Source organism: Laccaria bicolor, genomic scaffold (genome assembly GCF_000143565.1).
Source record: "Laccaria bicolor S238N-H82 LACBIscaffold_12 genomic scaffold, whole genome shotgun sequence".
NCBI classification, from domain to species: Eukaryota; Fungi; Basidiomycota; class Agaricomycetes; order Agaricales; family Hydnangiaceae; genus Laccaria; species Laccaria bicolor.
The window spans coordinates 516,416-531,534 of record NW_001889883.1 but is presented as its reverse complement, the minus strand read 5'-3'; the positions used below and the strand labels follow the sequence as shown (position 1 = coordinate 531,534).

Below are 15,119 nucleotides of genomic sequence, written 5' to 3'. Positions count from 1 at the left end.
CAGCGAAACGGAGGAGGGAGTCAGATTCCAAGTGAAAAAAGAGGTTAAAAATCGCAGCTGAAAAGCCTCAAAAAGATATTTGACGAGAAAGACGAACGAAAATGCCACAATTGTGGTCATAAGGAGAAATAAGGAGTTGCCAATCACTGACAAATATCTGATCTTCCAGAACTTGCCTGAGCCAAACCTCACCGTCCCTTTTCTTCTTGTCTTGGCCGCTGGCTTCTGTCTCGCCGACTATCGCTTATTTCTTTAGGCATTGCGTTTACTACGACGAGGTTCTGGTCTGCTGCTCGCGGATACCCTACTAGGCTTGATTTGAAAGATGGGCAGTTGACCAGCTCTGCAAATGTGGAGGTCGTCACTGTCGCCAATACAATAGCCTCTCAGACCTAACTTCACCCGTGGTCTACCATGGCTTCTTCGTAACAGACGATAAGACTTGGGATCAGCCAATATCTGTAATTTCTTGAAGTGCAGGCTATGTCTATCTATTGGCGGCTCCTACGTGTATGCTGTCATCCAATATATCGGTGCTAGCTCTCAAGGATTGATGAAATGGAAGGAGACTTCGCACTTCAGTTTTCGTGTCACTCGGTGGGCATTTCTTGTTGGAGATATCTCTCAGGATCTACTTCACGTTGAAGCTCGCCCTGTGACCCAAGACCACAAGAGACATCGCTTCTCGCACTTGCTTCCAAACTGGGTCAATATCACACAATCAAACGGCTTTCAAACCAAAAACCTGATGGACAGAGTGTCATGCCTCAGGCGACTGAAGGAGATCCGGTGAGCAGAAGGCGATGCGCTCACCGAGGACGTTATCGTTGCTCAAGTTACTGTTTCGAGGGAACCACCTGAACCAACCTTTTTGCGGTCGCGTGACTTCGGCTGAGTTTTTTTTTGTACCAGACGCTTGGTGGGTGATAACGAGGAAGCCTTCTGAAAGTGTGATCGCCAAAAATCAAGTGTTTTTGGTGCAGCAAAGGGATTTTCTTTTCTTTGCGCACGAGAATTGAGTTGATAAAGCGTATCTTGCTCGGGTGTGTTGCTGGCCCACAAGGAATATAAACGCTTCAAGAATATTCAAAGTTTGTCCAAATGCCAGACGGCCTTACGTCATTCCTCTTCGGTTCAAATTGTGATCGAAGATCTCTGACCCGATCACCGATCGTTGACGAAGTCAAGCTTGTTTGTTCGCACCTTGTTCGCTTCGACAATTTTAACCCAGTTATAACCTGGCGAGTAAAGAAATGTTTCGTCTTCGTTTCTTTCCTTCCTCTGGTCATGATTCTTCCCACCCCCACACTCCTTTTTGCTCTTGGAGCGTTCCTCTCTTTACCTTCCGCTACACTTGGTGGGCTAGTCCAGAAACAGGGCCTTGCTGTTCCCCCTGCCTACGGTTCACACCAAGGAGAGGTCAAGCAAATTTTTCTTGACAGCTATAACGCTTACAAGTTTGTCTTTCCTTCTCTGGTAAAAAATTGGAGAGTTGACAAACTTGCAGGAAGTTCGCGGATGGCCATGACGATGTCTCCCCTGTGAGCCAGAGTGCGTCCTGCCTTGCTCTACCTTGAAGTTCACCGCTTATGCTGTTTCTCAATAGCTTCTAGTGACGGACGGAATGGCTGGGGTGTGTAGTATTCTGAGTAAGAATCACCTCTTTTGACTTTGATGGATGCAGGCGCGACTATCATTGACGCGATGTCCACAATGGTCAGTCCTCTTCCCCCCGTCCACACCCTCGCCCCTTCTAATGACCTTGTACAGAAAATCATGGACCTGGATGTATGCGCCCATTGTCAAGATACCATCTCATTCCATACCCACTTACGCAACAGGACCTCTTCGCTGATGCTGTCAAATTTGCATCCAACATTGATTTCAGCAAATCACAAACGTCGGACACCGTCAGGTATATGCGGCATGTTGTGCATCTCTGCACGTTTCCAACTCACTATGGTTACCAGCGTCTTTGAAACAACGATCCGTTACCTTGGTGGCCTGCTCAGTGCATATGAACTGAGCGGCAAGCAATCTCAGCAGCTGTTAGACAAGGCCAAAGAAGTCGCTGATAAAATGGCGCATGCTTGGGTCGGCGTAGGTTGCCTTTTCTTTGCGACTCTAATATATTCATCTGAAATGACAACTGGCAGAAAAATAGCATCCCCTATGGTCACATCGACTTCAGTACAAATACTCCCAGCACGGCCACGGTGAACTATGTTCATTGATGATTGATCTACACCGAAGCTGACTATGAATTTAAGTCGAACATTGCTGAGGCTGGAACAGTGAGTCTTGAGTGACAGTTAGAAGTCCGTTCAACTAATGTCTTTGAAAATAGCTGACCTTGGAGTGGGCAAAGCTGACCCAGTATACTGGAAACACGACATATAAGGCCCTCGCGGAGAACGCGGCACTTCATATAGCCAATTTGGTGAAGCTCTTTCTCTATCACCGACGAGCTTCTTCAGGCTGATGCTTCTGCGAGGGTGTGCAATTCCCTGGTCTCCCTGCGCAAGGCATCGATCCTTCCACTGGCTTATCCGTTGGGAAATACATCGTGCGTTGGCGCCGTCGTTCTACAAAACACTCACCCATTGCCGTTGCATAGACCTGGGGCGGAGGCTCTGACAGCTACTTTGAATATCTTATCAAGTATGCCCGCATGGATAGTTCAGTTAGCTCCGACTTTGCCGACTCTTGGAGAACAGCTGTCGATTCTTCGATTAAGGTTCTGCGAAAGGTGGAATCATGTGTATTGACTGGGATGACTGGTCGTTAATTCTCTCCCAGACTTCTACTGTTGGTGACCACGTATACCTCGCTGATTACGATGGGTCGAAAATCCGACACGTCAGTTCTCATTTGGCGTGTTTCCACGGTGGAAACTGGTTACTTGGTTCGAGACTCTCTGTAAATTCATTTTTCTCATCAGTTCTTATCTTGTTGTACAGGTGGTCAGCTGCTGAATAATGCCACCATAGTCGACATCGGTCTGGAGCTTACAGACGCCTGCTGGAATACGTACGCCCGTACAGCGTGAGTTTTTGGGCTTCAATGCAGTTTCAATAGGCTGAAAGAAGATATCTTGCAGAACCCAAATTGGCCCAGAAGTCTTTGCGTTCGTTTCCAAAGATGGGGGTTATACTGGTGGTTCCCCTCAAAGTGCAGAACAAACTGCTTTCTATGAACAGAACGGCTTCTACATCACGGCTGCAGACTACGTTCTTCGGCCTGAGGTTCTCGAATCCAATTTCTACGCTTGGCGTGTCACTGGAGATGACAAGTACTTGGATCGTGCCGCCTCAGCTATCAAGTCTTTCCAAGAGTACCTCAGTATTAAGAATGCTGACGGTACTGCCGGTTGTTATGCTGGTATTGATGATGTCAATAACAAGGAGTCATCGAGGATCGATGATACAGAGAGCTTTTGGTTTGCCGAGGTCTTGAAATATCTGTATGTTCAAAAGTCTTCATTTGTTGATGATGTCGAGATTAAATGGGTCGATACTACAGGTACCTGACCTTCGACGACCCGTCACGATACAGTCTTGATGAATGTAGGTGGATTGAACTCCATCCACCACAAGTAACTCACCTCCACTTTTCTCAAAAGATGTCTTCAACACCGAAGCCCACCCTCTCAAAGTCCCCTCTGGCACGGCAGATGCCACCTATGGAACTGGCAAGTTGCGCAAGTCCAACACACCGTTTGAAACCACTACGGGAAGCATTCCCGCTGTCAGCCCCATCCCTAACATTGGCAACGTTGTTACTAATGCGGTAGGCGGGGTGGAGAGTGCCGTCAAAACAGGGGGACCGAACAGGAGGAGCCGCAGATCTAAGCACAGGCGTTCGTTCGCTAGTGCTAGCCTTTGAAATGTTTGAGCAATGGAGGAAAACAGGACGCTGAATCGCAGCAGCCACTCGCTTATTCCACGACATATTTAATAAACTCTCCTTGACCACTCTGCATTCAAAAAAGTTCGGTCGACTTGAGGGTATCAGAATCCCAGATCACTCAGAAAGCCATCGTATTTTGATAGTATGGCTCGTTTTAGCCGTGAATCCATATTCATTTGCGATACTCTCCAAATGGTCTAGATTGCAGGAGGTCATCGTTTTACAAATGGTATATTACTCTTGTTTAATTTCGAATACCAAGCCTCTTGCTCGCGATGTTTGACAAGGCGTGTTTTCCCGCAAAGAAAGTGGGGATGGAGAGGATGGCGCCGTAGAGCAACACTTGCCCCAGTTTGAGGTCAACCCAGTACCAGAAAAGAAGCCCTTCAAACGCGCCGAGGGACAGAATGAAGGGGAGGACGTTGGGCGAAAGGAGACGCGTCTGAATGGGTACTACTTGGGTCCACTGTGAATATATAATTAGCGTACATAAAGAGGAGTAAAAGAATTGTGAAGCGAACCAGGCTCAGTAGAACGACCCACGGGGAGAGCACAAGCACAGTGAAGATTGCGGAGATGGGTCGCGGGGGAAGTTTCTGGTCTGGGCGGAAGGTGTGTTTTATTTCTGGTAGAGGATGGAAGGACGCTTCGTCAGGATGGGTGGGTGCTGGTGCTGAGCGTGGTACGACGAGATCGAAAAGGTCGATAGAGAGAGGTGAGTAGAGAGAGGATCCGATGAGAAGCGTCACTTTTAGAGGCGCGTCGGTGGTGGGAGGTAGCGAGAGAGGGGGCTTGGCCATGTTCTGTGAAGAGGTGATTAGTTCACTGAGGTTCTTGGTGGAGGAGCGAGTAAAATGTTTACAAGTTCGAATTTAGCCTTTCCTCCAGGGGTGACACGTATAGGTTGGATGCCCTCTTCGCCGGATTTTTCATCGTAGAAGCGAAGGAAGGTTTGGTGCGGCTGGACGCCTTTTTCGCTATCCTTCTCGACAACTTGAAAAGTGAGTTTCAAAATATCTTTTGCAGCCAATTCGACGGGGATTTGCGAGTCTTGAGCTAGCGAGATTCTAGGTGTATGTTGTTGAGAATGTCAAGAGTGGTAAGTAAGACGCACGTCTCTGAACGCAGTTGATTGCCAGTGGAGTCGGAGACTGTAAGCCGAGGGGAATGCAGGGATAGCAATGACGCCTGTGCTGCCACTGCAAGCAGCGAGAGATGGAGTAAAGAGAACATTATTGACCGGCGTAATGGACTCGAAGCCAAGATGGAGCGTCGACCGTTGACGTGTTCTTACGTAATTTAACACGCAGAGAAACACGAACACCAAAATGGTGAAAATGGCAAATTGGGTGACTTTCCGTAACACAAATTCTCTAGATTTGAATAAATCTACGAAATCTAGGGTCCTTTGCCGGGATGCCGAGTCTTGTAAGGGTTCGACTTTGATGGAGTCCCTGGTTGGAACCCAGTTACAAACCTTAATCTATTCAGAGGGTACAGACCCCTCGAACAGATTTCAAACGCTGGAATCAACCCTGCCAAGGGGACACCTTTCCTTCCTGGGTACAATTCCTTCCCACATGGCTTAGTCAGCTCTACCTCATCCCCTACTACTCTCCTACGGCTGGGGCATTCTGCTCCCTCTCGTTGCAGTTCAAAGCCACTACAGAGTCTATTAGAAGTGTCAATGTCTTATGGCTACAAAATCCCCTCCCGGAAACTGTTGCTCCCTTTACAAACACCCTTCTTGACACCTAACTCACTGATCCACAGCCATGTTCAGCTCAACTTGGGATTTTTTGGGCTTCACCCAGAGTGTGGTCTAATTTTACAGCGGGGTGGATGAATAATCAGTATAATAAACCCATCCACGGGCCTACACGACCTCAGAGCAGCTCAGATGGGAGGGAAGTGAGTTTGTACAAGGCAAGCAAATACATCAAATAGAATCTAATCAGTTGGCGTTGTGGTTTATTCACTCCAATAAACCCTCCTGTGAAGTTCTCGTTTCAAACTCCGATAAGGGTCAAATTTATTCATTTTTATAGATTTGAGTTATGGAAAGTCACCCATTGTGTGTGTTCAATCTTTTGATTTTAACATTTGTGACAGAAATCAAGTCATCCAGAATATACCTCTACCTCTACCTCTACACCGCCATTTTGTTCGGATCCCAAAATAAGGTCAGAGCCGGGACCTTAGACCCTATAGTGTGGGATCTCCACAATAAGGTCGGAGAGATGCACAAAACGGCCATGATCAAATCGTCAGGAAATCGGCAGGCCACCAGACCTTTTTTCGAGAGGTCTTTCAAGGTCTCGTCATTTTTACTGTCCTGCGGCACGGCTGGCAGAAAATCCCTCAATAATGTTTTGGGTCATTTTTTTTTGCTTCTCACTCTGAGCTTGCACAATCATGGGGAGAGGGTAAATCCGGTCAAATTTTATTACTGTATCAGTAATCTACATAATGCTACAAGGACGAGGTAATGGGGGTGGCCCGGGAGGTGTAGTACTCAGTTTCCAACTGTGAGCTGCTAAGTAAAACAGAAAGATTCAGCTCAGGAATGGGAACCATATGAAAAATTGGGAACTTACTTCAAGTAGCCGCTGACGCAGCAGCACGCCTGCATTCCCGTCAAATCCCTCGTGGTCATCATCTCTGCTCCCGTTTTTGTTGGCGCCGTGAAATATTTGCCGTGAGGAACTGTAAAAAGGGGGAGAAAGTGAGTGTAGCGCAAGCCGTGTGCCAGACCCAGTCGAGCCAAGTTCAAGCCAACGCCCAAGAGACCGAGCCAGAGCACAGAGCACAGCACACCAGGTAGACTGTAGAGACAAGAGGTGTATCGGGCTGTGAAATACCCAAGGGTGCTTGGGGGAAGGAAAGCGAAGGCGTGTGAGCCGCTAATGGCAGTGAGAGAAGGAAGGGAAGAGATATTGAATGTTGTGGCTTGTTTGCATTATGTTGAAGTTGGCATGCAGCGGAGTTCCAATGGACTTGAAAGAAATTTCGATACTCGCGAAAATGTCATTCTCAGGTCCAAAGCCGAGACCTTTTTTTAAGCTGGCAGTCAGACCATCGCAATGCCATTGAGCACCCCTCATGATGGTTTTACATAAATATTAAATAGTCTTATTTTAGCATCATGATGACCTTGATCAAAGACCTGACCGGGTATCAAACGATCAATCTTATTTTGGTATCCGAACATGTTGGCGGTGTATCTCATCTGTCGGTTAGCAGTACAAAGGGGAGCAAGCTCCCCAATTAAACACATGGAATTTGAAATTGGCCTTTTGCATTCCAATGTCTTGCTGTGCAAACTCAAGGACTAAGTCATTTGATAGCACCCAGCAATCCATATTGAGCGGTGTAATTTTTTTAGAACAATCTTCTCAGGAAGCATGGGAAAACCCTGTCTACAGACAGAATATTTGAGGCCCCCTCTGGCCAGAAAAAAAAACATTATCTTTAGATTGAGAACGGCTATAGCCTATGGGGTAGGGGGTTGGATAGACCTGGAGTAATGGGCTGAGGCTTGAAAATCTGATGAAAGCATTAGCTTATCTTTTTTCTTCTATGGATTTCATTATATGAAGCAAGGGGGTGCCAGCATCAAAAAAAAAGACCTGGGGTCGATTTTTTTGTTAAGGCGACTTGAGGTGGACTAACTGACTAACGTAATCAGGCACATGTCCAAACATCAGTAAGATGGCAAAATAGATTCCGGGTTTTACTGGTTTTGGAAGTTGCCGGGGTGTCCGGAAACCTGAAAAGGAATAGTCTAAGGGTCTCGCCAGTCAGGGACTAGTGAACGTGTGCATCTTATGCTATTTGGGCGGCGGGTTTCTAACAAAGGACACATAGGTTGCCAAGTTTCAATATTTTTCAATGTTTCGAGGTTTTTAGTGGTTTTCGGAGGTTGCCAGGGTTGAGAAACCCATGGAAACTGATTTGCTCAATTACTGATGAATATGGTAATATTAGTAATATTTTTACATCACATTTGCCTCCTTGTCCTTGTGCAGACTCCCTACACACCGCGCAAACCCATATTGAGGTGCCTGCTCAACCCATAGTAGTAGGTAAGGTTGGGCAGAATACTGTGGAATTGCATACCCATCAAGTTTCATGGCCATTCTTTCTACACAGCAGTGCATTCATGGTGCAATTTGGCCAGTTTGACAGATAAAATTGTTTATCATTAAAGTAACCTATTTACCCTTTACACAAAGTGTTGAACCTGCATGTAGATGATGCAATAGGGTAAGTAAGAGCTGCTGGAAGTCCTTTGGATGCAGAAAATTGAGAACAAGGGTTTGGGATGTGACCAAAAATGTCATGTTGCAACACAACCAAAATTCACCAAATAGCACTCATGAAAATTAGTTGTGCACACTTGGTGAACACTGCAAAGCAAACAACTATATGGTAGTATGTGACATAAGGACACTTAATGCAAGTCAATATGAGGTTCTGAAGCAATCCTGAGCTCTAGTTGTCGAGACCTCCATTTTTTTTTTTTTTTTTTTTCAGACCATCAGCTGGACTAACTAACCAGGTATAGGTCCGGCATTCTATTGCCAGAGCCCCCTTGATATGAAGAGCATTTGCTGCAATGCAGCAAAAACACTCTCATGACTTGAGCCGATGCGGATGTGACAGACATGCTCTGCCATGCATACTACTACTAAATGCCGCTTGCAGCTCAAATCTGCAGAGGTGCAGCTCAACTTTGATGGTCTCACTATTGCAGCAACACAGAATGAACTGGATTGTTCAATTGTTTCCAATCAAATGCTTGAATCATGATTCATCCTATTGCATGACCTCATCTAGATCTCAACACAATAAAGTCTCCAGCTAAATGACCACCTGTAAACACCTCATCACCACCATTGAAAAATCTGACTGGCTTGACCATGTTATAATCATATCTGCATTTATATTCTGTTTCCTCATTATCATTTTGATTCTGAAACACTACATGGATCAAGGGTTGAGGATTGCTTTTTGGTGGACAAAGTTTATAACACACATGCAGGAAATGTGTGGATGGGGATGCATAGTCTCTTTCAGCTATAGAAGAGTTAAAACAGAAAAATGCTGTCCCAAAATGGGGGAAGGCATGAGGTCATTACTGTTGAGTATTGGGGAAATGGGATTATCAATGAAGGAATGAGCAGTATATGGTTTGACATTCATTATTAGTGTTTAAAGGTTCAGTCCACAGAACCAAAAAAAACCATAAGACCAAACTGAACCAAAGACCATGGTCCGGTCTTTTTTTCAGTTGCAGTTGCCCAAATATGGGGTTATTCCAGTTGCTGGTTGCCTCATTTCAAAAATCTTTTTAAACCATTCAAAGACCAGTTTTAATTGGTTGCAACTGGTTAAATGGTCACATGCATTACATACCCTTGTAACCATGTTTATTACCTTAAATTGGGTTTTTATTTTATCACAAATGCTTGAGAACTGAGATCTAGAAAGATATAACCAAATCCATTTTGGTACAAATACTTGTTTGCACAACTTGTACCAGAATGACTTTGATTCTTACTCAGTCAAATTTTCATCATTTTGCTTGATTCAATATTTGGATATTGAAACTATAAGTATGAAAATATGCTTGCCAACCATCAATGTATGGTATGCATTAAATAATTTGCAGTTGCCACATTAAAATTTGCCCAAGTCTTTAGGAGATGTAATGCAGTTTCAGTCATAGCTACATCAAATCTTCATTAAATCTTGTACAAATTGGTAGAATGATGAGTATTTACATGCTTTACTATGTTATATAATCCATATATTTTTCGGATCAATAATAGTTGAGATACAAACAGTTTATATTGGTACAATGAATTATACACAAAAGAACTGGTCTGGATCAGTCTGAACTGTTTCCATGGACTACAAAAGACCAGTCCTAGGTGGTTCAGTTCAGTTCCCTCAATATCTGGGTTGGTCCTAGACCAGTTGCAGTCCACAGTTGCACATTTTGGGGGCAAAAAACCAGACTGAACTGAACCTGTGAACACTATATACAACCAATTCTATGTTAAGCTCTACAATGACAACCACACTAGCTGATGGTGGTTGATGGCTGATGGCTCTGTGTTTGTTGCAAAGCTTCACTTGCATACTTGTCAAGATACTTGAAGAGTCTGTTTTTCAATCTATCCTCAACCTGTTGTAGCACTGTTATGTCCAGGCCCATGGGAGGTGCCTAGTGATTGGCACGGGTAACCCCCGGGTATTTTTGGACAAACCCGTACCCTTACCCACAGAAACCCATACCCGTGGTTGAGGGTACGGGTTTCTGTGGGTAAGGGTACGGGTTTGTCTGGGTTTGGCGGGTCTTATGGGTCTTATGGGTTTGGCTTAAAATGGGTGTGGCAGGATGGGTTATATTATATATGCTACGTATTATGTACCTACCCGGTTGTGTAGGCAGGCCCACACACCTCAATCTACAATGGTTGTTGTCCTGGTAGTTGTTGTGTTGTGTCCTCGCCTGGTCATGTTGCATTGTAGGCATGCCTTATGGTCACGTTGTATGTCGTCGTGTGGTGTGGTTCGTTGTTGCTCATCATGGTTGTCGTCGGTTGGGGTCACCGACCTTCTTCATCGTTCGTTGTCCGACATTGCCTTCGTCGTTGTCGTTCATCTTCATCGCCATTCCCCCTTTCTCACTGTGGAAGGACGGCGTGGATGATTGTTGTCATCATGCATCGTTGTCCTGTGCCACGTCGTCCACCAACTCCATGCCGTGCTGTCGCGTTGTCGTGACCGTGGCCATGTCGCAGCCGTGTGTCGTGGTCATGTCCGTGTCGCATCACGGTCGTAGGTCGTGGTCATCATCTTGTGTGTCGTTGTCACGTCGCTGTGGTTTCGTTGTCTGACGAGCGTTGGCGAGTGTGCATGACTTTGAAGGGATCACGGCAGAGTGGTTCAGGGAAAAGAGAATCGGTATCTAGTGACAACTTGTAAGCGATTGAAATGTGGAATAGAACACGCATGTGTGATAGTATCCTATGCAAGGCAAAGGGTGGTTCATGAAAGTGGTGAAGGGGGAGTGAATGAGTGATAAAGTGAAACAAAAACTTAGTGTGGGACGTACCAGGCCAAGAGCTTGAAGGAATTGGGTTGAGTTCCTCCTTGATGTGCGGTATCCCCTATGTCACTGACAATGACCTGGTATCTGTTTGGTGTCAAAAGGGAGACTCGAGAGTTGGAGGAGTCGTACTAGTTCGTCACCGTCAGACTGCCGCTTCGTCGTTGTTACCTCTTGTCAATCTTGTGGTATGACATGCCTGCTGGTGACATGGGGTTCATGCATCATTCTTGTGGTGTGCAGCCATGTTGGGGTGGTTGTGCATAGTCAGCGAGGGTCGTCGTCGTCGTCGTCACTGGTGATGGTGGTGGTGGGTGGTGGTTGTGGTTGAGGACAGGGTTGTGGGCAAGTTTGTTGACGCCCAAATTAGGTATCGGCAAACGCCAATGCTTTGGGTGCAGGGTATATTTTGGGTATATTCACCATCCACGGGTACGACCTACCCTTGCCACAGGTATGGGTTTGGTGAGGGTTGGTAAAGCCCAACCCATACCCCTACCCAAGTGGACCCCTACCCGCAACCCGCGCGGGTCACCAAACCCGTGACAATCCCTAGAGGTGCCCATGAAAAATCAAGACCACTTGTTGCAGGTAGGCTGAGTGTTTGGCCATTCTGTCTCATTGCTTCACTGAGCTCTTTGCATAGCCAGCAACACTTTTTTGCCACACTGATCCTGCTGGCATCCTGCACACGAGTGATCATCAGCAAATAGCACAATTGGATAGAAAGTGGAGAATGACCTTGAGAATATCAACAAAGCTTGATGGTAAACTAGTTGCTGGATTGGAGGATTCTTTGATAAGTGCCATTAATGTGGCTTCTGCATGCACTGTTCCCATCAACTTCTTGTCACCTATCTTTTCCAAATTCTTGAGACTTTCTTGGATAGCCAGGTCAGCATTGTATGTTTTTATGAACTCATCTAGCAAAGCCCTGGTTGATGTCGCTGCTTGATTCTCCTGACTTGGAACCCAAATCTTGACAATGTGCAAGAACAAAATCCCTTTTTGTGACCTGAAAATCTTGGAAGAGTTCAGCCATGCATCAAGCCATGCATAGGCATGATTCCAAGCTACAATCGCTCGGAAATAACACATCAAAAATTTTCCAGCAGCTTCACAGTCACTGATGCCAATGTCAGAGAGGGCTTCAGCTCTGTCATCAGACTTGCTGTCACTGTTAAGCTGGGGAGAACCATCTGCATTCACAAATAGGTTAATCCAAAACCATCCTTTCAAAAAGGTGCTTACATAAATCATTGATTATATATTGTTCATGAAGGTTATTCTGGAGAAAGTTGACCAAGCCCCTAAGGCCCAGGATAGCATCATAGTAGCATCCAAGGACATAAACCATGCGGTGCAGCTGCCCCAACTGCAGTTAAGTTAGTCACCTTGGCTCATTAGTAATGGGCCACCCTGCCCTGACAATCCATCAAATGGTAAGGGGCTAGCTGGACAGCCGGTTTGATTACCGGACCCCATTGTCAAAGGGGCGGCCGGACCCTGAACAATCCACCAGTAACTATGTGTGGGCCGTCAGCAACAATGTCCCATACCACTGGAGCGGCTGGGTGTACCTTGAATGTCATAACCCAGTGCGGGGCTGCCCTCCGCCGGGGTGTTGGTGACACACTGGCGGCCATCATCCAGTTGAATACTTAGAATTACAAGTCTGGCTTATATCAATCATGCATAATATTATCAACCTATGTATGCTGTTTGCTACAATTTGAGTGGAATCACTCTGCCAGACTAAGCACTGCACATTGCTTCTGAAACACTCCACTGGACTAAGCACCACACATTGCCTCCACAAAAATGACACATATTGGAATGATCTGTTGGAAGAAGCTTCACACATTTAATCTGCAAAAGTATTTGAGTACACCAGCAAGGCGATTCCTCCGCAAATATTGCTCCACTGGTTATATAATTTTTTTATGGTACACCGCCGGACCAACCACTGCACATTGACTCCGCAAACATAGAAAAAAAATTATAATGAAGTTTGACACATTTACACTGAAAACATATCTAAGTACACAATACCTCCACAAATATTGCCCCACCGGCGGTGTCATTTCTTATGATATGCTGCTGGGCCAGCCACCGCAAATCGCCTCCGCTTTTATATTGAAAATTTATAATAGCCTGTTAGAATATTTTTGACATGTTTATACTAAAAACATATTTAAGTACACCATGCCACCGCAAATATTGCTTCGCCGGCGGTGTCATTTTTATGATACACCGCCGGGCCAGCCACCGCAAATCGCCTCCGCTTTTATATTGAAAATTTATAATAGCCTGTTAGAATATTCTGACATGTTTATACCAAAAACATATTTAAGTACACCATGCCACCGCAAATATTGCTTTGCCGGCGGTGTCATTTTTTTTATGATACGCCGCCGGGCCAGCCACCGCAAATCGCCTCCGCTTTTATATTGAAAATTTATAATAGCCTGTTAAAATATTTTTGACATGTTTACACCGAAAACATATTTGAGTACACAATCTCTCTGCAAATATTGCTCTGCCGGCGGTGTCATTTCTTTATGATACTCCGTTGGACTACCCACCACATAGAACACCCTGCCAAGCAAAGCACTACACATTGCCCCAAAAACACCACCAATCTAATGGTTCTTCAAACTTTAGCTGTGCACACTTTCTCTCAATATGAGCTCTGGCTCTGATAGCCAGAGATAACCAAGTATGCATTATGCAGGACCAGAAAAGGGTGTTGCGGCAACAAGGATGGTCTGGCTATTTTGCTTGTTGCCAGGCAGGGACCATCAAAGTTTCAGTTTGTGCCTGAGACATTTCCAAATTGAGGTGATGCGCTTGGTGGATGGGCCCTCCACCGCATGCAAACAGACCCTGCATCCTGACAAACAACGACGCACTCACCCAATTTCAATCCATGTAACCTGAAAACCAGCCAGGTGATAGACCTCAATGCCATGGTAATTACCATGTTAAAATCTTCAAGAGATGTTTTGTTTTTGTTGACAAACACGGAAAAGAGGGTTTTATGTTGATAATCTCTATCAAACCTTGACTGCATTGTGGCATTACAACAAAAATCATCAAGACTTTTTTTTTTCCCGAACAACTTATCGTCGGGCCTAGCTCGTTAGAATTGTCCCCTTTCAAGCTTTTCAATGGTGGTTTTTACATGAGTCAAAAGTCATTATTACATGTTGCGGGGCTGAAACAACCTGTGAAATGGTACTTTTTATGATAGAAACCATCAAGGCTTTTCTTTTCCCCAAACAACTTATCGTCGGGCCTAGCTTGTTCGAATCCTGACTTCTCCAGCTTTACAGAGGTGGCTTTTACATGAGGTAACAGCCATTATTATGTTCTGCAGAGCTGAAACAGCTTGTGAAAAGTTAAAATTTACAATGAACACCATCAAGACTTTTTCTTTTCCTAGGTAACCTACTGTTGGGTCTAGCTTGTTCAAATCCTGCTTTCTCCAGCTTTCCAGAGGTAGTTTTTATGTGGGTTGACAGTCATTTTTACATTCTGTGCAGCTGAAACAATCTGTGAAAAGGTATTTCACATAAGTGACTCTTCAAAACACACTTGTGAGCATGTACAGAGGTTTATATACTTTCTTCCAAACCCCTTTGAAGGATCCAGATGAGTCTCCCCTCTGTAGTCTATCCACTGCAGCTGCAATATACCCTCCGCAATTTACCTCCCGCAATATACCCTCCGCAGCCACAATCTACCCTCTGCAATATACCCCCTGCAATATACCCTCTGCAGCTGCAATATACCCTCTGCAATGTACCTCCCACAATATACCTCCTGCAATATACCTCCCACAATATACCTCCCACAATATACCTCCTGCAATATACCTCCCGCAATATACCATCCGCAGCCGCAATATATCCTCTGCAATATACCTCCTGCAATATACCTCCTGCAATATACCTCCCGCAATATACCTCCCGCAATATACCTCCCGCAATATACCTCCCGCAATATACCATCCACAGCCGCAATATATCCTCTGCAATATACCTCCCACAATATACCTCCTGCAATATACCTCCCGCAATATACCTCC

General features: G+C 45.3%; 3 protein-coding genes across 3 annotated transcripts; 1 reads left to right on the top strand and 2 right to left on the bottom strand.

The window, feature by feature from the left end:
* Positions 1-1,287: 1,287 nt before the first annotated feature.
* On the top strand, positions 1,288-4,098 carry LACBIDRAFT_190685 (glycoside hydrolase family 47 protein; the record flags this gene model as incomplete). Its single annotated transcript, XM_001881261.1, has 16 exons — positions 1,288-1,457; positions 1,508-1,551; positions 1,607-1,633; positions 1,685-1,716; positions 1,771-1,788; positions 1,842-1,915; positions 1,971-2,190; positions 2,271-2,294; positions 2,348-2,440; positions 2,495-2,566; positions 2,618-2,761; positions 2,800-2,905; positions 2,961-3,045; positions 3,101-3,463; positions 3,523-3,566; positions 3,623-4,098. 16 exons carry the CDS (start codon positions 1,288-1,290, stop codon positions 3,883-3,885), a joined length of 1,779 nt encoding a protein of 592 aa, XP_001881296.1. The 3' UTR covers positions 3,886-4,098.
* A 55-nt stretch (positions 4,099-4,153) lies between these two features.
* SWP1 (oligosaccharyl transferase delta subunit) lies at positions 4,154-5,142 on the bottom strand (the record flags this gene model as incomplete). Its single annotated transcript, XM_001881079.1, has 4 exons — positions 4,154-4,375; positions 4,431-4,712; positions 4,772-4,976; positions 5,024-5,142. The coding sequence occupies 4 exons, from the start codon at positions 5,140-5,142 to the stop codon at positions 4,154-4,156; spliced, it is 828 nt and encodes a 275-aa protein (XP_001881114.1).
* Positions 5,143-11,540: 6,398 nt separating this feature from the next.
* LACBIDRAFT_297664 (uncharacterized protein) lies at positions 11,541-12,386 on the bottom strand (the record flags this gene model as incomplete). Its single annotated transcript, XM_001881078.1, has 3 exons — positions 11,541-11,714; positions 11,771-12,228; positions 12,281-12,386. 3 exons carry the CDS (start codon positions 12,384-12,386, stop codon positions 11,541-11,543), a joined length of 738 nt encoding a protein of 245 aa, XP_001881113.1.
* Between the last annotated feature and the right edge of the window lie 2,733 nt (positions 12,387-15,119).